This window comes from Nuphar pumila, chromosome 6, assembly GCF_984573655.1.
Source record: "Nuphar pumila chromosome 6, dmNupPumi1.hap1.1, whole genome shotgun sequence".
In the NCBI taxonomy this organism is placed as follows: Eukaryota; Viridiplantae; Streptophyta; class Magnoliopsida; order Nymphaeales; family Nymphaeaceae; genus Nuphar; species Nuphar pumila.
Genome location: NC_143254.1, coordinates 82744757 through 82770709, shown reverse-complemented (window position 1 = coordinate 82770709; position 25953 = coordinate 82744757). Strand labels below are relative to the sequence as shown.

General features: G+C 37.8%; 1 protein-coding gene across 1 annotated transcript; it reads left to right on the top strand.

Moving 5' to 3' along the window:
• Nucleotides 1–144: 144 nt before the first annotated feature.
• LOC149834973 (homeobox protein HOX1A-like) lies at nucleotides 145–25158 on the top strand. The gene is made up of 9 exons (XM_090011631.1): nucleotides 145–270; nucleotides 1943–2685; nucleotides 3159–3324; nucleotides 3437–3560; nucleotides 3651–3763; nucleotides 3905–4276; nucleotides 5465–5809; nucleotides 23751–23840; nucleotides 23914–25158. Exons 2-9 carry the CDS (start codon nucleotides 2159–2161, stop codon nucleotides 24370–24372), a joined length of 2196 nt encoding a protein of 731 aa, XP_089867757.1. The 5' UTR covers nucleotides 145–270; nucleotides 1943–2158; the 3' UTR covers nucleotides 24373–25158.
• The last annotated feature ends 795 nt before the right edge of the window (nucleotides 25159–25953 follow it).

Here is a 25953-nt window from a genome sequence, read left to right as displayed (position 1 = left end):
TGACAGGATAAAGCTCAGTGGGCTTACCCTTTTCCCAAGGGAGTCGCCAGACTTGTTCCACAGACCTAATCAAAATATTGAGTCAACCTTATCCCGCCCGACATCCGACCCGGTTTACAAGCCGATGTTGGCTGCTTGATTCTTGGTGCTTTTTCCAGAAAGTGGGTGGTTCTCCGATCGGACAGAGGACTGAAAAGGCCGGAAAATCTTCAATCGAGCTCATTTCGTATTTGATCGATCCAAAAGGAGGAAGGAGAACCAAGATGGTGGGTATGTAGGATTCCTCCTCCTCCTTTCTTCCTCGTCTTTCCTTCAGGTTCTCTTTGCGTTTAGTCTTCAGGCACCTAAATCTTGTTCGTTTGGCGTCTTAAATTTGGCGGATGGTGTGAGGTAGACCAGAAAATCCAAGATTTTTAGGGTTTCCTTGATTTGGAATACTTATTGCTTGCGTCTTTGCTTTCGGTGTAGTCGTGTTTGATGCAATTGGATAATTTGATATTTAGTTCGTATAGTATCGATCTTGCTTTCTTTTTTTTTCATTAATGTTATACTCACTGTTTTATATATTCTTTGTTTAATCTAGGTGGTCTATTTCACGTTTTTTTATTGGGCGTTCTGTTTGGGATGTGTTCCAATCTTATAATGTGTGAAGTTGATTCGTACACACTCGGGACTGGTGGTATTTGTATATTTCATATCGTTTGTGGGTTGATTGGAGAGGCTAAGGATTGCATGTTTTAAGATGGGAGTATCGTGGGTGGGATTGCGTGTTTGAATGGTATTACTTCCTTTTGGGATATTAGCTTGCTTGGGAGTGTAATTGAGTGCGTGAGGTATGAAACTGTTGTGGTGGTGAGTCTGCTCGTCTGTGGCTTTTGCCTATATAATTGGCGGAAAGTAAATAAGTAGGTTGGTGGTGGTGATGATGGAGGTCCGACCCTTTTGCTATTCCGAAGGGTGTTGTAGTACGAGAGAAAGCATGGGTCCGACCTGTTTGGTGTCGGTTATTAGATGTAAGTGAACACAGTTGTTGCATTTTTGCGAGGTTAGAGACTCATGGTTCGTGGTTGGCAATGTTGGTGAGGTTATTTGCTTCTGAAGTGCAATTTTGATTCTACGTTTCTTGCACAAATTAAGACGAAATAAAGCAACTCTTGAGTGTATAGATTAAAGTAGCAGAGGTTTTGGGATCCATTTCTCCTTTATCAAACTGATGATCATTCTTGGTGTGGCGCCTCTTCCGGTCTATCTGGTGGAGGCTTTTATAAGCCATGATCATGAAATAAAGGTCATATAAAGTGTCATTCTTCATGGGTTTCTTGCTGGAATTGAAAACCTAGCTCTTAGGGTTTTATGTGAACTGGAAAAACTAAACTTTTACATTTTGGAAGCCTAGGAACAGATGAAACAGTGAATTCCGGTTGAATATGTAGAAACATTCATGAAAGAACTTTTGACTGGTAACTTATGGCATTGGAAAATCAAGGTCTTTTTGCTCTCTTATTGAGATTTACATATAAGTAGCAGTGGTTTTAGAAATATTTTGGCAATTTCAGACGCTTGATTTGTTCCTGTGTAGGTGAAGCATGAATTGATATAAACTTCTGTTTGCGTGATTATTCTCTTAGATATTATGGGGTTATTGCATTTATTTGTTGCTTGTGGATGTTTGTTTTTAATGTTTCATGGTGCTTCAGTCTTCTTTACTGGTATATTTGACCCACTTCTAAATCATAATTGGAGATGGAATCCAAATATGCAATGACGGACAAATGAGAAATATGTATGAGACCTATTGCTGGATAGTGCATACTGTTTTGGGACCTCTTTTGTTGTGACTAATCTCTTTTTATTCCTTTCTTCCAATCTTTTTTTTTTCAAAGTTCCCTCAGTATTGTTTCTTTTTCTGTGTTTGCACTGATGAACCACCATTTCTTTTCAGGAATACCAGCTGATATTCTTGTGGCTTAGTATTTGAGGTTTGGCAGGTCTTTTGCCAATACACAGTTCGGGTATCAGCACTTCATGCATTTATGCATTCTTGAGAATCCAAGGGACTCATTTTTTATGTCAATTGAACCACACTTGCATTTGTGCTCATGATTCATTGCAACTAGCAAGTACAAGAAATTCATATCAAGTAAGTTGAATATAATAAATGGAGGTTACTTCTGTGGAGCAGGAATGTTTCCTTGCAGTGAATTATTCAGGCTGCACACAGACTTCAAAGGAAGAAAAGCCCACTGATGAACATTCAAAAGGGATTTCTACAAAAGCTAGTGCCGAAGCAGAAATACCTGTTGATGCAGGACAATTTTCCAGCGAAACAAAAAACCTGAAAACTGCTGACACCGCCCTTGGTGGCAATGACTTGCATAAGGATGGGTCAAAGAGCTCAAGCAGATCACAACGTAGGAAGGCAAAGCATCCATCAAAAACAGGAACAAGTTATTCCTTACGGTCATCAGATTTAAATGCAACTACTAAAACTCTTGAAGATGCAAATCTTAACTCATCACAGCCTCCTGTCAGTAGAAGGCGCGGAAGAAAGAGGCAACAAGAAAAGCCAACATCAACTGATGAATTTTCTAGAATCAGAAAGCGTGTAAAATATATAGTTAGTCGAATACATTATGAGCAGAGCCTTATTGATGCTTACTCTGGTGAAGGTTGGAATGGGCAAAGGTTTGTGCATTGTATGTTTAATAGATGCACTAATCTGAAAATATGTTGGTTTTGTGTTGATGACTTACATGCTCATTAATGGTGCATATTCTTTTGGTTTTGGATTTGTATGGTTGTGTTTTATGCCGAAAATTGTTCTGGATACTCCACCTTTTCATAAAGTACGACATGGCTACCTTTTCTGTTTTGATTGTTGTTTTTTCATTTTATGGATCAAAGTTTGCATAAGGGTTCATAGTGTGGCCTGGGTGAGCTGGATGACCATGCACTAGCCTTTCATAACTACCTTATTGCATGATCATTATATTGGTTGGTGTTATTTTCTTAAAAGCTTTCATGATAACACCTGAGATGCTTTCATCTTGACTAATTGCTTATATATGATAGTGCAACATCTGATGATAATTACACTGAATTTGAAGTCCGTGTCATTGGCAACTTATTAACCTTATATATTTTTTGTTGTTTTCCAGTCAGGAAAAGGTCAAGCCTGAGAAGGAGATCCAACGTGCTGCATCAGAAATCTTGCAATGCAAGTTGAAAATACGTGATTTATTTAAACATTTGGAGTCCTTATGTGCTGAAGGAAAACATCAAGACTCTTTATTTGATACTCAAGGACAAATTTACAGCGAAGATGTATGTAAAGTGCTTTCAGTGGGTTACATTTTGAAACTTCATGGATTACTTCAGAATTTCGTAAGTCTGGATAGGTGATGTAAAACTGAGAAGTTTCTGTTCAATGTCTCAGATTTTCTGTGCTAAATGTCTATCAAAGGACTTGTCTGTTGATAATGACATCATACTCTGTGATGGGGTTTGCAATCGTGGATTTCACCAGATGTGTTTGGAACCTCCTCTGCTTAAAGAACAAAGTATGGTGTTATTGTGATACTAAAACAGCTGTTATACTCTTTTATGTATACAACATACTTTTCTGAGATTGCTTCACTTTTCTTTTTTAGTTCCTCCTGGAGATGAAAGTTGGCTGTGCCCTGGATGTGCCTGCAAGTTTGATTTAATTATCTTACTGAACGATTATCAAGGAACTAACCTTTCCATTGAAGACAACTGGGAGGTGAAGTTGAAGATTAATGGACATTATGGTGGTTCAACTATTTTATTAATAACTAGATGAAACTTTCTAGTACCTATTCTAAATGTATATTTGTAGTGTAGTCATTGTTAAAGCCCTTCGTCTGGTTAACTCTGATTGCAGAAAATATTTTCTGAGGCAGCAGATAATTCCGATGAAGCTCAGGAATTTCATGACTTGGGACTTCCTTCAGATGATTCAGAAGATATGGATTATGACCCAGACAATCCAGACCCTGAACAGGTTGAGAAGGAAGGGTCAAGTTCTGATGAATCTGATTTTACATCTGATTCAAGTGGTTCAAGCTGCAATAAGGGGGTTTTAAGCAAGGATAAGGGTTCTCAGTCCTCTGATTCTTTTGAGCTTGCCGCTCCATATGCATCAGGTTCAAAAGGTTCAAAGGAAGGCAAACCCCTGGTTAGCGACACAGAGATTTATACTCCAGTTTTGAGTAAAAGGCATGTTGAATGCCTGAATTACAAGAAGCTGTATGATGTAAGCCTTTTAACTTTAGTTCTCTTTGCAGTGTTGGTTCCTTCTGCATTATTACATATTTCTTTCAGTTTCCTTATCTGTGACCACAGATCCGCAAGTTTGATGTTGGCATGATATGCAGTAACAACTGTTTGAACGTATCCTGGCCTGCAGCCATGAATAGTCTATGGATTGGTCCGTGACATAATTAACAGATTTTTTTCTGTGTTTTTGTTTTTGTTCCTCTTTTTCTCTAAGGGGGCGATGAGGGCACTGTGTGGAATTCAACCAAGACCCTGTAGTCACTTTCTATTCTCATCTTTTAATGGCTCGGTCCAATTTTTTATCATTTCCTCAAGCCTGCTGTTCTTTTGAAGGTCTTAACATTTATAAAATAGGAACATTCTACAGGAAGATTTTCATGTTTATTTTCATTGTGATGTGCTATTATTTAATAAAAGTACAGTTATCTTGTTCAAAATCCCATATTCATGGAAGCAGGCTTTGGGTAACATGTGAAGCAAGCTTTCAGGGTATATGGAAGCTTTTGGTGACCATGGGCCATACAGCTATATGAATATATGATTCTTAATTTTCATAAGCATCTAAGTTTGGCCTAGTTCTTGAATTATGCTTCTTAGAATGATTATAATTCATGAATACTTTTGGCAGTACCTATGCCCTGCTACAGACTTCTTCTGTGGTTGTCTGCCCATATCGATGGTTCATTCAGTTTTCATGCTTCTAGGGAAGGATTGTGTTGTGTAACCTATTGAATAGATTCCGGTAGCCACAACCACAGTATTCAGCAACTGAGCAGAAAAATATGTTAGTAAACAACAAAATAGGTCATTGCTAATTTTGTATAGTAGAAAGGTGAATAAAATTTGCAGATTGTTAAAGGAATAAAGGGTTAACTGAATAGTTGTATCTGAATCCTTTAATTTACGAAAAATGAATAAGATCCCGCCAAATCAATCCTAGAAAGAAACTTTAAACTAAAGGACATTGCATATGGGGAAGCTGAATGTGACATTCATTAGGAGATGTCATTACCATGCAAGTTTTTTCTTCTCTCATCATGCTATCTTGGAAAGCAGGTGGAACTTCGATAGTTTTGTCATTTTCTATAACTTTCATGTGGCATTACATACCATGTTTTGCTGAGTTTTGCTTCATCCCCTGTTTTTGTTCTGTTCATTTTTCCAGGAGGCATACGGTGATCTTCCATCTGATTCAAGTGATGATGATGATTGGGTTGAGACAGAAAGCCCTGAAAATGCAGAGGTTGCTACTTCAAAGAAGGGCATAAGATCTCTTGACAGGGTGAACATTCAATACATTGATGATGTAAAGCAGACCAATGTCTCTCAAAGAAAACCTCGAAAAAAGTGTATGTTATCATATGCTTATTCTCTTGGTGGTATATCTTCCCCAACAACTGCAAATATCCAAAAAAAAAGGACCCGTCAACAACTAGAACTTGAAGGTGATAGAGTCCAAGATGTTCATTGGACGCCTCGACCCAGAAAGTTCACACTAGAAGCATCTATGGTAATTTTAGTAGCATTAACTATTGCTTTATTATTTTAATGAATCCACTCATTTCAATGATGATCATGTCGCATTTGTTTTTACCGATATACGGGAAATCTCTTTGGTTGTTTACCATCAAATAATGGATATAGTTGACAGCTTGATTAGATGAGGTTAATTGGTCATCTTTTCTAAGAGTTTTTTACCATGTGAATGTTGGTCATCATGTGACAAAAAATGAAACTTTTGTCTTGGCTATAGTTTTTTTATTGGCAATGAAATCACTTGATCCAAGGATTATGTGAAGCGTGTTTCAAAAACTGTAAACATGCACAGGGATAAGATCTTTAGGTTGAACGACTATGAATGCCTATATCCACAGTTCCCAATTTTCTCTCTTCCTCTCTCAACAATTACAAGTGGAAGAGGTTCCTTCAAATAAAATTTGGTTACAACTCATTTGATTTCTTTCTTCCTTTTTTTCTTGACTTTTCTTCTTTTCACCAACTTCTTTTTCACATGCCTTCTTTTCTTGACTTTTCTTCTTTTCACTTGCCTTATTTTTTTACTTTCCTTCTTGTCACCAGCTTTTTCTTTCTTGGACACTAATCCATAGCCTTCTAGAGAATTCGTTGTAGCTGGACTTTTTATAGGATCTAGACCTTCTAGACTTTTGTCCAAGTATGTATCTTTAACATCCCCCCTCAAACTCAATGGCCCTCAGAAAACATTGGGTTTGGACCTGAGAATAGTGAACCGGTGAGTAGACGGGGCTTTGGTTAATATATCCACTAGCTGATCTTGTGAGGGACGATGCTTTACAACAAGTTGATTCTTAGCAACACAAATTGCACAAAATGCACATCAATTTCCACGTGTTTGCTGTGTTGATGTAGAACAGGATGAGCTGCCATATACATTGCACTAACGTTATCACACCAGAGTGTAGAAAGAATGGAATGGGGTACACCAAGCTCTTTGAAAAGGTACTGAATCCACAACAATTCTGCAGCAACATTTGCTACAACTCAGTATTTTGTTTCGGAGCTTGACCGAGCAACAATATTTTGCTTCTTAGAACTCCAACACAAAATCTTATGTCCAAAATATTGATTTGCGATCCTCAGGACATCAAGCCCAGTCTGTATCTGAATTAGCAATTAGTATAAATTGTATTATGGGTCGAATAATAAGCCCATAATGAATAGTGTGTTTAACATAAAGTAAACTATGTTTAACTGTTGTCCAATGATCAACACAAGTGGACTGCATGAATTGGCAAACTTTGTTCACTGCAAATGGTAGATTTGGTTGGGTCAACGTTAGGTACCGAAGAGTTCCAACCACACTGCATTGCAATGTTGGATCCTAAAATTTGGTTCCTAAATTTGTAGTAAGAACTAAGGAGGTCGACAATGGAGTATTCACAGGCTTAGCTCTGACTAAATAATCCTTTTAAAGTAGATCAAAAGCATATTTCTTCTGGGAAAATAATAACCCTTGATGAGTTTTGTTAGCTATTCCCAGAAAATGGTGTAGTTCTCCAAGGTCTTTCAAGAAGAATTCTTGACCGAGACATTCAATGTGTCTCATAACATGTTGCTTGACATTGCCAACGATTAAAATATCATCCACATAAACCAAAATATATAAGACCAAACTGGATTGTCTAAGTATTAACAAAGAAGTATCAGTGCATGACCTAACAAATCCCATAGACAATAAAGCATTGCTTAAACATTGATATCAGGCTCTTGGAGCTTACTTCAACTCATATAGAGCTTTGCGAAGTCTACACACATGATATGAGAACTGTGGATCTTGAAAACCTGGAGGTTGGGTCATATAAACTGTCTCATTTAAAAAGACATTGTTAATATCCAGTTGTCAAATAGACCAATTATAACTAACCACAGACAAGACTGTGCGCACAATAGTAAGCTTAACCACTGGACTGAAGGTTTCAAAATAATCTCTATATTTATTTTGGTTGTATCCCTTAGCAACCAACTGAGCTTTGTATTGTTCCAATGTACTGTCTGATGTAAAGGAGATGATGGTTTGAGAGCAGACATTTCGTTCTGCATGACTTTGTGCCAATATGGGTGTTGAAGAGCTTGTTGGTAGGATTTGGGTTCTTGGTCCTGAATAAACTCAGATAACATGACACAAGACAATGGATAACGTATGGAGAGATAAATCTTGGGTATATGAGTTCCATCGTGTGATCGAGTCACCATAGGTTGTGAACGAAGAGGAGGTACAATAACAACAATTGATGGTGTAGAGTCTTGACCGAGTGTAGTGGAGCTAACCCCATTACTACTTGACAAGGTTTCATGTTGTGATGTAGGTGATTGAAGTTCAACTGGACCTTGACTGTTTTCAGGTTTGGTTGCATGGGTCTGAAGACTCAATGAGACATTGGGTAATACTATTGGGCAAGTCAAGCTATTGGGAACCACAGGTGAGGTATTGGAGGATACTTTTTGAAAGGAAATCTTTGTTTATAAAAAATGACATTTCTTGAGATCAAGATTTGTCCTGTAGTAGGATTCAGACATTGATAACCATGATGTGAAGGACTATATCCAACAAATATATGACACTGGGATTTGAAGTCTAGCTCGTCGTTTCTATAGGGTCTTAGACAAGGGTAACAAGCCGAACCAAAAACTCGAAGAAATTCATAATCTGGCCTTTGTTTGAACATAATTTCATAGGGTGACTTGTGATGAGTGGAAAGACAAGGCAATCGGTTTATCACGTAGGTGGTAGTGCTGAATGCATTGGTCCAGTACTTGGTAGGAACACCTGCTTGGATCATAAGAAAGTCTGGTATCAACAATGTGTCGGTGTTTATGTTCTGCAGCCCCACTTTTCTCATGAGTGTGTGGCCAGGACACTTTGTGTCCAATACTACAATTATGTAAAAAAGGATCAAGAGCTTGATATTCTCCACCACCATCAGCTTGTAAAAATTTGATTTTCCTTTCAAAAATATTCTCAACACTAGTTTTATACACATGAAAACATGTTCTACATCGGACTTGAGAGTAATCATATATATCCAAGTATATTTTGAGAAAGCATCTACAGAAATGACATAGTAATGATAGCGATCCAAACTAAGAACTAGGGTTGGTCCCCAAACATCAGAATAAATCAAGTCTAGAGGTCTAGAAATTGTATGCAAGGAATTAGAAAATGGCAAAGCATGACTTTTTCACAAATACTGTTTTCAAACTTATGAAAGAAAGGAAGACCAAAATGACTAATTACTTGTTTCATTGCTTGTAAAGCAGGATGACCGAGGTGTTGATGCAATTGGTTAATACTAGTCCTTTCTCGAACCAATGCTTCTTTAGTTGATGATTTGTTGACCCCTGTCGGTTGGCAACTTGATTTGGTAGAGACCATGCTCACTCTTCCCATGCATTAGCTCTTTCCTAGTTACCACTTGATTGTCCCGTGTAAACTTATTAACAAACGGTAAATTTTGAGTGTATTAGAAACATGAAACACATTATTAAGCACAAAAGGAGAATTTGAGACAAAAAAAATTGATGAACCAATATTGTGAATGCTCAAACCTGAACCATTGGCTCTTGATGGTATCCTTGCCCTCATATGGTGTGTGAAGGGAGAGATTATTTAATCATGTGTAACATGATGCGAAGCCCTGGAATTGAGGTACCAACATGCAAACCATGTTTTTCATTATGAAAAAAATACCACCGTCCATCATATGAGGTGTTGCATGAAACACTTGAGTTTGGACAACATTCCCATTGTTCGCTGAGTTGGAGCCATTATTCCAAGTGATCTGATAACTAGAACGAGCTATATGGCTAGGTTGTTAAAATATATGTAATATATATATATATAAATATATTTATCATACACTACCCGATAAGGGGTAGTTCTGTAAACTCGCCCAATAGGGGCATTTTAGTCTTTTTCTTTTTCTTCTATTTTTCCTTTTTCTTTTTTCCTTATTTCTTTAATCCGTTTTTTTATTGTCCTTTTTGTGCATTTAATGCACAGCCATTGGGGGCCCCAACAAAGAGTCGTTGGGCCCCCAACGGTCACAATTGTGACCGTTGGGAGCCCAACGACTCCTTGTTGGGACTCCCAATGGTCCCTCTCTCTTGCTTTTCTCTAACTCTCCCTCACTCCTCTCTTGCCTATAAATAAGTGGGGTCTCCCCCTTTGTAATGTGTGGCTTCTTCAAGCCCTTTTGTGCATTTATAAGATTTCATGCTTTCTAGCCATTATTGGCTTTTGTGTATGTCCTCTTTTGGACTTGTTCTTTGATTTCTATGTGTGAATGTCCATTGTAGGACATACTTTTCTTTTCCGCATATTTCATTACATGGTATCAGAGCCTTGGTTGTGCTCTTGATTCATATAGCTAGTTGTCTTGTTTTATCTCTCTCTTTGTTTGTCCTCCATTCTTGATTATATAATGGAAAGAGAACAAAAGATTGATCTCTCCTTCAAGCTTAATGGTACTAACTACATGATGTGGGCCGCCGCCATGGAGAACAACCTCAAAGGTAAAAAACTTTGGGGATATGTTATGAGCACCATTAGGGAACCTCAACTTCAACTTACAAAAATTGATGGTGATCAAGAAAAAGCTCTAGAAGGAAATGCTCGCATGAAGGCTATTGAAGATCACCAATCCAAGGTAGAAGATTGGGAAAGTAAGCATGCAAAAATTCTTGCATGGTTCATGAACAACGTGGAGCTAAAGATTTGCGCCAACATTGCTAAATTCCGCCTAGCAAATGAAGCATGGTTCTTTATGAAAGGTATGTATACCCAAAAAGACCTTGCTCGTCAATTTTTTATCCAAGAAAAAATCCGTACCATTAAACAAGGTGAAATGAGTGTAAGAGATTACTATAGCACTCTTGGACCTTTATGGGATGAGCTATCCCTTCTTGAACCCAAATGGGTATCTAGTGAAGATGTGGAGATGCGAAGAGAACAAATGGAAAAAGAACACTTTTTCCAATTTTTACATGGGCTTAGGCCCGAATATGAACAAGTTAGGTCCTCCCTTCTTCATAGGTCAAAACCGCTTCCATTGGAAGATGCCATAGCCGAAATATGCCAAGAAGAAACACGTCTTGGCATGATTAAAGGAGGAGATGAAGTTCTTGCCGTATCTAAACCCGGCAATCATATGAAATCATATAAGCCTCCACACTTTGGGAGGCAAAACAACTATAATGGCAATTATAGGAAAGCCATTTGCCATCATTGTCAAGAACCGGGTCATATAAGACCTAATTGTCCAAAGATAAATGAACCTCCAAAAGGGAAAGTTGCTATTATTGAAGAAATCCCACAAAAGAAGGAGTCAATGAAAGGGAAAGAGTCTTTCCCTTACTCAACTATCCGAAGCACTTCAAATTCTACTCAAATCGCCATCAACTTCGGGAGCCGCCATTGCCTCTTCTTTTCCTCCAGGTACGCCCTCTTGGATTCTTGATTCTGGAGCATCTTTTCATATGACCCCTATTGAAAATGGACTATCCAATGTATGTAGCAACTCCAAAAATTCTTTTGTTTCAACCGCCGATGGTACCTCTTTACAAGTTAAAAGTTTTGGAACCTTAGACTTTTCAAAAGATTTTTTTGTGCCAAATGTAAGAGTTGTACCTCAACTTAATTTAAATCTTTTACCCGTCTCTCAAATATGTGATCATGGATGTGAAATCTCCTTCTCAACCAAGGGTTGCTCTATACAGGATCTCCAGTCCGGGAAGCGGATTGGGCAAGGCCATAGGAGGGGAGATCTCTACTACATGAACCATTTGAAACTTCCCATCAACTCATTTTGTAATCATGTCCAAGATAAAAATATAGAAACTTGGCATCAAAGACTTGGACATCCAAGCTTCTAAAAAATGTACTCCTTTCCTTTTGGAAAGAAATTTTGTAATGAGAAACATTTTGTTTGCAAGAGTTGTATTTTTGGAAAAATGAAATCCACCCCTTTTCCAAAGAGAACATTTGTGTCCAAAAGACCCTTTGAATTATTTCATTCGGATGTTTGGGGTCCTTCTCCAGTCATATCAAAAGGAGGATATTCTTACTATGTTACTTTCATTGATGATTTCACTCGATATGTGTGGATCTATTTTCTCAACCTAAAATCCGAAGTTTTTAATTTCTTTAAGAAATTTCATATGATTGTCAAAAATCAATTTTCAACTAATATTTCCATTCTTCGATCCGATTCCGGTGGAGAATATCTATCAAATGAATTTCAAGAATACTTAGAAACTAATGGCATTTGTCATCAAAGGTCATGTCCTAGGACTCCCCAACAAAACGGTCTAGCCGAAAGGAAGCATAGACACATCTTGGAAACCACTAGGACTCTTCTCATTTCCAAAGAAATTCCAAAATGCTATTGGGCCGAAGCCGCCTTAACTTCCACTTACTTGATAAATAGAATGATATCCTTATCCTTACAAAATATATCCATATGAAAAACTCTTTGAAAGAACACCCGATTTTAATAGATTAAGAATTTTTGGGTGTAAGTGTTTTGTCCTCACACATAAAAGAGATAAGTTGTCTCCCAAAGCTATCGAATGTGTGTTTTTAGGATACGGAGAAAATCAAAAAGGTTTTAGGTGCTTCGACCCCAAAAGCAACAAACTATATGTATCCAAAGATGTTACCTTTTTAGAAAATGAGAATGGTTTTGAGAAAAATAAAGATATTGATGAAAGCGAATATGCTTTCTTATTTGATCTTCTCTCTCAAGAAGATGTGACTCCTCACGTAGAGGATGTTCCTAATGATTTAGAGGATACTCCTCTTAGTAATGTTGAAAATGGAAGTAATGATTTTGAAAATAGGTCAATTCAAACCTATGCTAGGCGTGGTCAAGAAACTCCCATAAGCGCTTTAGAAAAATATTCTCAAAATTCCAACATAGAAGAAACCTCTTTAAGGAGATCTAGCCGAATCTCCAATCCTCCTAATAGGTTTGTTTCCTATGAGTCACTAACACCTAAATATAGGGCATGCCTAATTGCATTACACTCTTATCATGAACCATCACACTATAATGAAGCCAAAAGCATTCCTCAATGGGTTGAGGCCATGAAACTAGAACTTAGTGCCCTTGAAAAGGCTAAAACTTGGGAAATAACTTCATTACCCGCTGGGAAGAAGTCCATTGGATATAGATGGGTCTTCAAGATTAAAACTAAAAGTGATGGGTCATTAGAACGTTATAAAGCCAGGTTGGTAGCCAAAGGATATGCTCAAGAGTACGGAATAGACTATGAAGAAACCTTTGCTCCCGTAGCCAGAATGACTAGTGTTAGGACTCTTATTGCGGTTGCATCTGTTAAAAAATGGCCTATCTATCAATTGGATGTTAAAAATGCATTTCTTAATGGCGAACTAAGTGAAGAGGTCTATATGGATCCTCCGCCAGGAGTATCTATTGAAGAAAACAAAATTCTTAAACTAAAAAAGGCTCTATATGGGTTAAAACAAGCTCCAAAGGCTTGGCATGACAGATTTAGCAATGTAATGACTAGCTTAAAATTTCGTTCATGTTATATTGACACTGCGTTATTTGTGAAAAGTGCAGGGTCTTCTGTAGTTATTCTACTACTATATGTTGATGATATGATCATCACTGAAAATGATGAGCAAGGAATTCATGATATTAAAAAAAATTTAAAAGAAAATTTTGACATATCTGACCTTGGTTTCTTAAGATATTTTCTAGGTATTGAAGTTGCATATTCTCCCCGAGGATATATTCTCTCTCAGATGAAACTTGCTGCTGACATTTGCTCCAAGTCTGGAATTTCGGATGATAAGAAGACTGAAACTCCTGAGGTTATCAATGCAAAGCTAAGGCTGGAAGATGGGACACTTCTCGAGAACCCTACTCCCTACCGTCAACTCGTTGGGTCTCTGACATACTTATCCATCACTCGGCCAGACATAGCTCATGCAGTTCACTCCGTCAGTCAGTTTCAACATGCACCTACAACTGTGCACATGAGTGCAGTCTTAAGGATTGTCAGATATATTAAAAACACCATAACTAAGGGAGTTTTTTTTCTTCTTCATCATCCCTTGATTTAATTGCTTATACAGATGCTGATTGGGGAGGAAATCCCAATGATAGAGTCTCAACTACTGGTTTTTGTGTTTTCTTAGGTGACTCTATGATTTCTTGGAGATGCAAGAAGCAGCATAAAGTATCATTATCCTCAACTGAAGCGGAATATCGTGCAATGGCCACTACAACCATGGAGCTTGTGTGGCTTAGAAGTCTCCTTTGTGATATGGGCATTGTCATCTCAAATCCTTCGAAGATGTGTTGCGATAACAAGAGTGCTATCTATATTGCAAGCAACCACACCTTCCATGAGCGTGCTAAACACATTGAGATGGATTGCCACTATGTTCGAGATGAGTACCTAAAAGGAACCATAGCACTACCCTACATCACATCCGAGTACCAGTTGGCGGATTTCTTCACCAAAGCTCTTGCTTTTCCTCGCTTCATGTTTCTTCTCAACAAGCTTTCTGTTGTATCCCCGTAAAGCTTGAGGGAGGGTGTTAAAATATATGTAATATATATATATATATATATATATATATATATATATATATATTTATCATACACTACCCGATAAGGGGTAGTTCTGTAAACTCGCCCAATAGGGGCATTTTAGTCTTTTTCTTTTTCTTCTATTTTTCCTTTTCCTTTTTCTTTTTTCCTTATTTCTTTATTGTCCTTTTTGTGCATTTAATGCACAGCCATTGGGGGCCCCAACAAAGAGTCGTTGGGCCCCCAACGGTCACAATTGTGACCGTTGGGAGCCCAACGACTCCTTGTTGGGACTCCCAATGGTCCCTCTCTCTTGCTTTTCTCTAACTCTCCCTCACTCCTCTCTTGCCTATAAATAAGTGGGGTCTCCCCCTTTGTAATGTGTGGCTTCTTCAAGCCCTTTTGTGCATTTATAAGATTTCATGCTTTCTAGCCATTATTGGCTTTTGTGTATGTCCTCTTTTGGACTTGTTCTTTGATTTCTATGTGTGAATGTCCATTGTAGGACATACTTTTCTTTTCCGCATATTTCATTACATAGGTTTGTCACAGTATTGACAAACCACTCTATTTTTCTTTTGCTAGGGTTGATTAGAGCAATTGAATGGTTGTTGTCCACATCCTCTGCCCCTATTTTTATGTTGGGTATATGACTGATTCTTGCGATTATTAAACTGTCTTGATGAGTTACCCGAACTATGCTGCTGAGCGTAGTTTACTGTAGGAGTGCTAGAGTCAAACTGATTAGAATCTTGGTCAACTAATTGTGATTCTTGACTGAACAATAACCCATGTAGCTTTGTGAAAGTCAGAATCACGACTAGTGGTAATGGAAGACCTGAACGCTGAGTATTCTGACGGAAGACCTCTAAGAATATGAACAACTATGTCATGGTCACCAACTGGTTTTGAGGCCATAGCCAGTTGGTGGGCTATCATCTTAGCCCTCTTAATATAGTCATCAATTGAGTGAGGTCCCTTAAGGGTTGTCGAATGTTTCTTTAACTGCATAACACGCGATCGGGAGTGTGCAATGTACATGTCTTTCAGGGTATTTCAAACATCATAAGATGTTTTTATACCAACAATTTGAGCATGAACACTCCCAGAAAGAGAGGAAATTATCCAACTTAGTCGCATTTGGTCCTGTGGTACCCATGCGACATAATTAGGATCAGATTCTCCAGTTTTGCCATTACTAGACACTTTGAACCGTGATGGACATGGCTTCGAACCATCTATGGAGCTATAGAGGCCGTAAGAGAGAAATAAGGAAGTAAACTGAGACTCCCACAACAAATAATTGTCTGTTGTAAGTTTGGTACTTAGAAACTACTGTAAATTGGTAGGGGCTGGCAGTAAAGGCAGAGAAGAACTACTTAGCTGGAATGATGAAGTTGCCATCAATGGGTTCTGATTGTCTGTTGTAAGTTTGGTACTTTCTAAGTACCAAACTTATAGCAGAAGGTGGTGGATTAGTGTTCAAGAAAGGAAAAAGCTGGTGACAAGAGGAAAAGTCACGAAAAGAAGGCAACTCATAAAGAAGCTTGTGAAAAGAAGGAAAGTTGAAAAAAAAAGGCAGCTCATAAAGAAGAGGTTGGTGAAAAGAAGAAAAATCACGAAAAAATGGCAACACATGAAAAAGAAGTTTGTGAAAAGAAGAAAGGTCAAGAAAAGAAGGAACAAAAAAATCAAATTCTGTAACCAAATTCTATTTAAAGGAACCTCTTCATCTCGTAATTGTTGAGAGAGGAAGAGAAAAAATTGAGAATCATGGATGTAGGCATTCATAGACGAACCATGTAAAGATCTTGTCCCTATGCATGTTTACAGTTTTTGAAATGAGCCGGATGCTGATCAAGCTAATGATGACAGAAAAGTGAGCAACGATCTAAGTGCATCTAAGTTGCACTGCACAACACCACTCCAATGTGGGACACAAACCATAGCTCTGATACCATTTCAAAAACTGTAAACATGCACAGGGATGAGATCTTTACGCCGTTCAGCTATAAGGTTCTCAATTTTTTCTCTTTCTCTCTCAACAATTATGAGAGGAAGAGGTTTCTTTAAATAGAATTTGTTTACAACTCATTTGATTTCTTCCTTATTTTCTTGACTTTTCTTTTTTTCACCGACTTTTTTTTCACTTGTTGCCTTCTTTTCACCAACTTTTTTATGAGCTGCCTTCTTTTCGTTAAGATATACTGTTAAAATATACATATATGTATATTTATATACATATACATATACGTATACATATATGTGTATATACTTTACTGTAAACCAAAATATCCATCAGGGGTATTTCGGTCCTTTTACTCCATAGGCGTAAGCCCACTTTATTTATTTTTACTTTTGTCTTTTGCACTTTATTTCTTCAGCCCACTTTATTTCTTTTACTTTTGTCTTTTTGCACTTTTTTTTTTGTCCTTTTCACCTTTGCTTTTGTACCTGTGTGATTGGGACAGCTCCATATAGCTGTTAGAGCTGCCCCAATGGTCACAAATGTGACCGTTGGGTGCATCCCCAACAGCCATATGGGGCTGCCCCATGTGCCTCTCTTGTATTATAAATATGCCCTCTTAGGCATTTAGGCATTGTAAAGTGTATCTCTCTTTTGAGTATCCTTATGCAATAACATTTGTTAGACCCTTGTGTGGGTGGTTTCTTTGATTCAATCAAGTATTCTACTTGATTGAAAGTGAGTTCTTGCATGTGTATCGGATTTAATCCACTTCATTACGTGGTATCAGAGCTTTGGTGATCCAAAGGCACTTTTCTAGAAGAAAGATCATATTGATTTCAAGAGGAGGATCGTGGGTTTAGCGGATACAAAACAAAACAAGGATTATTGCATCGGAAAGCATGTCATTTCTCAAATAAGTCTTGTATCTCTTTCTTTCTCTCTTCTTTCCTTTCTCTACACATTGTAAAGAAATGGAGAATAATAGAGAAGTTATAATCTTCATTCCTGTACGCCTAAATGATACAAACTATGTAATGTGGGCATCCATAGTAAAACACAAGATATGAAAAAAGGGATTATGGGGCTTGGTGGATGGTACCGAAAAGGAGCTCAAGCTCCTTACGAAAATTGAGAATGGGAAGGAGGTTGTTCTTCAAGGTGAGGAAATGGGTAAAACCGTTTCCGATTATGAGAAAAAATGAAAAGAGTGGAGAATGGGTCATTCTAAAATAATTGGATGGCTCATTAATAGTGTAGATATTCACAAATGCTCTAGCTTAGCAAAATTTGATTTTGCTAGCGATGCTTAGAAATATCTTAAGGACATGTATAGTCTTAAAGATATTGCTCACATATGCAATGTCCAAAATAAAGTAAGAATCATGACTTAAGGAGAGATAAATATTAGAGAATATTACAATGCTCTCTCTCTCCTATGGGATGAATTGGCTTTTTTTGAGCCAAAATGGCATTGTCCTCAAGATGTAGAATTTCGTGAGAATCAAATTAAAACAGAGCATTTTTTACCAATTTGTGAATAGGCTTAGGCCCAAATTTGAGGAAACTAAATCGACTCTCCTTTATAGAGGAGGTGTGCCATCCATAGTCGAAACTCTTGAAGAATTGACTATGGAAGAGAATAGATTGAAGAAACCGTACTTGCTATGTCCAAGCCCGGTAATCATACTAGGACTTACAAACCTCCTCACTTTGTGAAGAATGAGAATGAGAGAAATCCCAACTATGAAAGAAGCGATAAAAGAGGAGATCATGAGTACAAAAAAGGTGGCAAAATCATATACTATCATTGCTATGAACCGGGATACATCAAGCCTTTTTGTCCCAAAAGAAAGAAAGAAAGAAGATCATCATGATGATAAGAGAGTTGCGTCGATGGAAAGAAATGATGTAGACAACTCCAAATGCATTGACTCACTATCTTTAGCTCAATTAATGGAGGCGCTACAACCAATGTTCAAAGGTCAAGTTTCTTCCTTCTCGGAGGCGGTCGTATCCACAAGTGGTGACCCTGGTAAGACTTCTTGGATCTTACATTCCGGTGCCTCGTTTCATATGACTCCAAATGAGTCGATATTATTCGAATGTCATTCTAACCCAAATAATTCTTATGTTTCAACCGCCGACGGAATATCTTTAAAAATCAAAAGATTTGAAACTTTTCAAAAACAACCAAACTTCCACGTACCAAGTATTAGAGTTGTGCCAACACTAAATTTAAACTTTTTATCAGTTTCACAAATTACGGATTATGGTTGTAAAGTTTTATTTTCTTTCAATGATTATTTAATACAGGATCTCGAGTTCGAGAAGCCGATTGGGCAAGGCCATAGAACAGGAGATCTCTATGTAATGGATAGTCTTGAGTTATCAAAACAATCTTTTTGTAATTTTGTGGAAAAGAAAGATATAGAAAATTGGCACAAAAGACTAGGACATCCTAGTGTGACCAAATTACATTTGTTTTCATTTCTTACTAGTTATAAAGAAAAGAAATTGGTTTATGAAGATTGCATTCTTGGCAAAATGAAAGCTTTGCCCTCTGAACAAAGACATTTTATACCAAAAAATCCTTTTGAGTTAGTACATTCGGATGTGTAGGGACCGACTCCTGTTATATCCAAAGGTGGGGTATCATACTATGTTGTGTTTGTAGATGACTATAGTAGGCATTCTTGGATCTTTTTTCTTAAGCGAAAATCAAAAGTATTTGAATGCTTTAAATTTTTTTATTTTTACATAAAGACTCAATTCAAAACCAACATTCAAATTTTTAGGTCTGATTCTTGAGGGGAATTTGTATCAAAAGAATTCAAAAAATTTCTTGACCTAAATGGGATTATTCATCAAAAATCTTGCCCATACACTCCTCAACAAAATAGTCTTTTTGAAAGAAAGCATATACATATATTATTAAAACCACTAGAACACTTCTTATATCAAAAAATGTTTTGGGCCGAAGCCGCTCTTACGGCAGTTTATTTAATAAATAGAATGCCTTAAAAAACTATTAAAAATATATCCCCCATTGAAAAATTGTTTAAAATCTCCCCCGATTATAAAGGGTTGAGAGTCTTTGGATGTAAATGTTTTGTTCTTACCCATAGAAATGACAAACTTTCTCCAAAAGCAATTCCTTGTGTCTTTCTAAGCTATGTTGAAAATCAAAAGGGATATAGACGCTATGACATGAAAAGAAACAAGTTATATGTTTCACGAAATGTTATATTTCTGGAAAATAAAGACGATTTTAGCAAAGAAAAAATCCAAGAAAACCATGATTATTCGTTTCATTTTTATCTTATCAATGAACATGATAGGTGTGAAAACATTTGTAATAAGCATGAGAGTGGAAATGAAGATGCTCATGATGTAAGTGAAAATGTTGACAATGGTCTTGATGATATTGACCGCCTTCATACTACCATACAAACATGCACTCGGCGGACTGAAGATCACCCACCATGTGCTCTAGAAAGATACTCACAAAATCAAGATACAGACTCTGCTATGTATTAGAAAATCAATAAGAATTTCCAAGGCCTCTAGTAAATTTGTATCATATGATTCCTTTGAACCAAGATACCGAGCATGTTTAATGGCTATACATTCATATACTGAACCATAATCCTATTATGAAGCCAAAAATCATCAGGAATGGATTAAAATGATGAATGATGAATTAGAAACTTTAGAAAAGGCAAAAACTTAGGAAATCCAAACATTACCTAAAGGACGAAAAACTATAGGATGTAGATGAGTTTACAAAATTAAAACTAAATGGGATGAGACATTGGAAAGATATAAAGCTCGATTAGTAGCTAAGGGGTATAGTTAAAAATATGGAATTGACTATGATGAGACCTTTGCTCCAGTTGCTCGAATGACAACCGTCAGAACCCTTATATCTATAGCATCAATTAAAAAATGACCTATCTTTCAAATGGATGTAAAAAAATACCTTTTTGAATGGTAATTTAGATGAAGATGTCTACATGGATCTTCTACCGGGTTTGAATTTAGCACATGGAAAAACTCTTAGGTTACAGAAAGCCTTGTATGAATTAAAGCAAGCTCCCAAAGTTTGGTATGATAGATTTAGTAATCTAATGACTCAACTTCATTTTAAATCTTGTTTTACTGACACTGCATTGTTTGTTAAGTCTTTCAATGTAGGGATGGTTATACTACTACTCTACGTGGATGATATGATAATCACAGGAGGTGATAAGCAGGGAGTAAATCATATCAAAGATGTGCTTAAAGACAACTTTAATATGACAGATCTTGTTTTTTTAAGATATTTTCTTGGTATTGAAGTAGCTTACTTACCTCGTGGTTATTTTTTGTCACAGACTAAGTATGCAACAGAGATTATTGAGAGATCAGGACTCTTAGATGAGAAACGGGTTGACACTCCAGAGGTTATAAATGCAAAAATGAAAAAGAATGATGGAGAACCTTTGCAAGATCCAACCCCATACAGACAAATGATTGGAGCTTTGTTTTACCTTTCTATTACTCGTCCTGATATTTCTCATGCTATTCATTCTGTCAGTCAATTTCAGCATGCTCCCACTACAGTACTATGAGTGTTGTAACGAGAATTATTAGATTTATTAAGAATTTTATAAGTCATGGACTATTTTTGTCATCCTCTTCCTCATTAGAAGTCATTGCGTACTTAGACTCTGACTAAGGAGGAGATGTGAATGATAGACTCTCAACAACTGGTTTGTGTGTTTTTGTAGGTAACTCTCTAATCTCATAGCGATGCAAGAAGCAACATAAGGTGTCTCTCTCCTCAACTTAAGCTGAGTATCGCGCCATGACAACGACCATGTCAAACTTAGTATGACTTCGACAATTACTGGAGGACTTGGGAATTCACATTAAAGAACCCTCCAAATTATGTTGTGATAACAAGTGCGATGTGTATATTGCAAGCAATTATACGTTCCATGAGAGGACAAAATACATCGAAATGGATTGCCACTATGTCCATGAAGAATTTTTGAGGAAGACTATCACATTACCTTATGTTTCATGATCCATCAGAATTTCAACTAGCAGATTTCTTCACCAAAGCGCTTTCATCACCCAAATTTCACTTCTTACTTGGCAAACTCTCGGTTGTTCCACCATGAGTTTGAGGGGGGGTGTTAAGATATACTGTTTAAAATATACATATACGTATACTATATGTATATATACATATACATATATGTATATGTGTATATACTTTGTTGTAAACCGAAATACCCATCAGGGGTATTTCGGTCCTTTTACTCCATAGGTGTCAGCCCACTTTATTTCTTTTTTACTTTTATCTTTTGCACTTTATTTCTTCAGCCCACTTTATTTCTTTTTTACTTTTGTCTTTTTGCACTTTATTTTTTTTTTTGGTCCTTTTCACCTTTGCTTTTGTACCTGTGTGATTTGGACAGCTCCATATAGCTGTTAGAGCTGCCCCAATGGTCACAAATGTGACCGTTGGGTGCAGCCCCAACAGCCATATGGGGCTGCCCCCATGTGCCTCTCTTGTACTATAAATATGCTCTCTTAGGCATTGTAAAGTGTATCTTTCTTTCGAGTATCCTTATGCAATAACATTTGTTAGACGACCCTTGTGTGGGTGGTTTCTTTGGTTTCTTTGATTCAATCAAGTATTCTACTTGATTGAAAGTGAGTTCTTGCATGTGTATCGGATTCAATCCACTTCATTACACTTTTCACAAACTTTTTCTTTATGAGTTGCCTTCTTTTATTGACTTTTCTTCTTGGCACCAGCTTTTTCTTTCTTGGACACTAATACACAACTTTCTCATTGTTGTTGGACCTTTTATAGGATCTGGACCTTCTAGACTTCTGTTCAATTATGGATCTTTAATAGCATGATGAAGTTCATCTGCTAGAACTTGCCACACATCACGTTCTTTCATTTTGTGTGAATAGACAGATATTTATTTCAAAGAGTGACCAGCTGACTGCTGGTTGAACCTAATAATAAACCCAGTATCTTTGTGCCTGCCACATGGATGCTGTCAGGGTGTCTTGGGAATTAACAAGATGATGGCAATATGGATGAAGAACTCTTGCTTTTACATGTGATAGTGTATCATTCTGGGACCTTTTTCCAAAAACACAAATGTGGTATTCCACAATAAGCTTTTTTTTTACCAAGTTGCTTGTGGCACTTTGATCTGGAAAGAACAGCAATTTTTGGTCATCAATATGGTAATTTCCATGGGTTTATGAATAATGATGAATTACTTGGTCTTGCAATGCCCATACAAGATTAATATTTCCCTTTGGAACCTATGATGCTATTAATTTTGATTTGGCTGTTCCATGTAAATGTAACCAACGCAAATCTTGCATATGTTGCATGCTTGCATGTGATCTTCCTTCTCTAAATGTTGGTTCTTATTTTTCATAGTAACTGCCTCAGATCACGGTGACAAATTGCTGTTGTATAACCTGTAACGTGACAGGTGTTATTCGCATTCGTGGAAACTTTGGCTTCTATAGTTCCTTTGGTTTCTTTTATGCTGTCTGCACTGATAAAAGTACATTGTGGAGTAGCTTCGAGTTTCTGATTGTTTCTGTTTATTAGATTAATAGAATAACAAAATAATCTCTCAGTTGGCATTCCATACGTTATCTATTTCTTTTTGTTTGTTGAATTAGATATATCAACATGAGAAAACATTGCTGCTGAGAAGCCTTTTTCGAGACCTTGTCTGTTGTAAAAATCAGGTTGGATATTTCTGATATGGTGGATCCAAATGCTTCTTTTCCAGCTTGAACTAATGACCTGGTGACACGTGATTTTGTCCATGACTGATGCCAAGTCATACGCCTCCTGTTTGTTCAGTACAATACTGAAACATCAAAAACTCATCGATTTGGAATGTGATTGGTAGTGCAAAATCTTTCAATTGAGAGAAAAAATCATTTGTTATCTCTAAGATTCACATTTCCTTCAATTATGTGTTCTTTTTGGTGGATTTGGAAGGAGACTAACAGATGTAGCACTCCTGATCTAAAGTCTCAAGATATTGTCATTACCAAAATATTCAATGCCTATTGGAGAATTTAGGTTCTCCGGCTGTGTGTGTGTGTGGTGATTCAAATTAAGTGGTTTCTCCATGAAGGCAAACCCCTAATCATCCTACTTTTACTACTTTGGATTTTATTGTTATTATTTTTCTCTTTCTAATCTGCTATTTATAAAACCTAATCAAGCATGATGGTTCCACATTTTTGTCATATCCTTTTCCTCTTGATTGATGCACTGTCTTCACTTACCCAACAAGTTCAACCTTGTGTCATGGTTTTGATCCAAATTGAATGGTTTCCAGAGGCTTTGTGCATCCTTGAGGGAAAGTCAGTATCCCACGGGGCATGCAAAACAGAAATTGGCAACAGAGCTTGGGATCGAGGTCAAGCAGGTGTGCTCTTATTGACACTCTTTATAATTTCATTGGAAATAGTAATTTCTGATTATTTCACTGTTTTTTTCAGGTCAGCAAGTGGTTCGAGCATGCTCGGAAGTGTATACGAGAAACAATTAGCCGCATATCAAATGAGAAAACCACCAGCACTTCTGACCCTCTCAATGGTATGGGACAATCCAGGTCATCTGAAAGCAACAGCCAAGAGGCAAAACCTTGTGGAGAAATTTTGATTGAGGGCATAAGAAATGATTGCGACAGCAATGATCGGTCAGTTGGGGCTGAAGGTGATGAGCAATTACATGAGAGTGGTCATCAGGATGCTGTTGGGGCTGAAGGGGATAAGCAATTACATGAAAGCAGTCATCAGGATGTGGTTGGGGCTGAAGGGGATGAGAAATTATGCAAAAGCAGTTGTCAGGATGTGGCAGGGAATGAAAGGAGCAATAGCAGGAATGAGGGTGTATTTTCTGCTGAAAGCGCACAACACATGACCTCTCCGAGCAAAGATGGAGCAGAGAACCCCTAAAGTCCAAAGCATAAGAGCCAAATCCTTGAGTGATGATAGTTGCTTAGTGCTCAAAATCTGTATTGCATTGGTTTGTTACTTCAAACGTCTGCTCAGACGGTCTGCAATTTGGTGCAATAAGCCCCATGATAGAAGACAATCTGGAGCTGCTACAAGGATGGGGTTTGGGAACTGCATTGCTGCTACAAGTTCAAGGCAGAATCTGAAAGGATGGAATGAAAGATTACTATGAAGTTTGACGTAATCAGGATGACACAGTGAAGGCGAGAAGTTTCTGAGTAATGTAAACAGGTTAATGAATGCCGTCTTCATGTAACTTCAGTTGGGGCCGCTGGCGGTGTGTTGGTATATTGTGATCCTATGGCACCTTAGGTCATTTAGCGACAGTGTGAATGACGGATGGTGTAAAAGGAAATGCAGGCTGTCAAGGGAAGTGGGTGGAAGACAATGCTCAGTTTTCATTGGGTGGGCTGCTAATTGATTTCCTAATGATTCTTTCTCCATTTTACATCATATAAACCCTCCTCGCAACCTAACTTGGAGAATATGCCCGACCCCCTCCCGACAATTTGATTCAGATGGGTTGTTGCTGCTGCTGCTGCTGCTGCTGCTGCTGCGTGCGTGTGTGTGTGTGTGTGAGAGAGAGAGAGAGAGAGAGAGAGAGAGAGAGAGAGAGAGAGAAGGGCAGCATAAAAGTGAATGTCAGTAGCCTGGTTGTGAATTGTAGTTGCTAAGGTGTTTAAACACATTTTTATGATCATGGGGATTAAGGGTCACGCCTCCTGATATTAATGTGTCAATAATAGCATAAATGTAAAACCCACCCGACTTTGTCAGGTGTGGGGAAGGTTAAAAAAAAAGGTGGAAAACCGGATGGAATGGGGAAGATGGTTCCCCAACCATCTCCTCCACTCGTGGGAAAGGGGTGAGGTTGGGTGGGAGAGCGAGGTTTATCCTCACCCACCGTGGGTGAGCCTCTGCCCATGAGATGAGGGAAGAGAGAGAGAGAGAGAGAGAGAGAGAGAGAGAGAGAGAGAGAACTTGAGAGAGTGGGAGAAGGTTACCAGAACATGCCATCGAGAGGAAGTGTCGACAGCTACGCCCTTCTCCCTTTTTGTTTTATTTTGGAAAGCTGTCGGCATCATTGGAGAGAGAGAGAGAGAGAGATGGCAACCAGAGGTTGCTGGCAACCTTTGTGGTGGGGAGGGAGGGGAAAGGTTGTGCTCCTTTCACCTTAAATCCCAACTCAGGAGTCAGCAAAACTAACTCGGTGTGGGGGTAAATCAGACTGAGTCGGGTTTGTCAGGTATTAGGCTGGTCTAGGTGTGACCCAGATCGAATCAGAAAAAAAAATCTCAATCGAATGAATTGGTTCGGATTGAACTGGATCGACTTGGTCTGACCGAAGATTAAGTCTAGTCAACAGTTTCAAATCCAACTCGGTCGATCGAACCAGATCAATTAGAGTCTGACAAGGTCTCAATTTCCTATTTGGGTCTAGTTTGAACTAGACCAACTTGGATCTGAGTTTAGTTCAATCCAGTTGACCTGGATCAATCCAAGTTAAACCGAATCCAGAAA

Excerpts from the sequence above, each read along its gene's own strand:
- LOC149834973 (XM_090011631.1), top strand. The coding sequence starts at position 2,159 with ATGGAGGTTACTTCTGTGGAGCAGGAATGTTTCCTTGCAGTGAATTAT. Across the intron at positions 3,561-3,650 it reads TCCTCTGCTTAAAGAACAAA|TTCCTCCTGGAGATGAAAGT; the intron begins GTATGGTGTTAT and ends TTTCTTTTTTAG. Across the intron at positions 23,841-23,913 it reads TTGGGATCGAGGTCAAGCAG|GTCAGCAAGTGGTTCGAGCA; the intron begins GTGTGCTCTTAT and ends TGTTTTTTTCAG.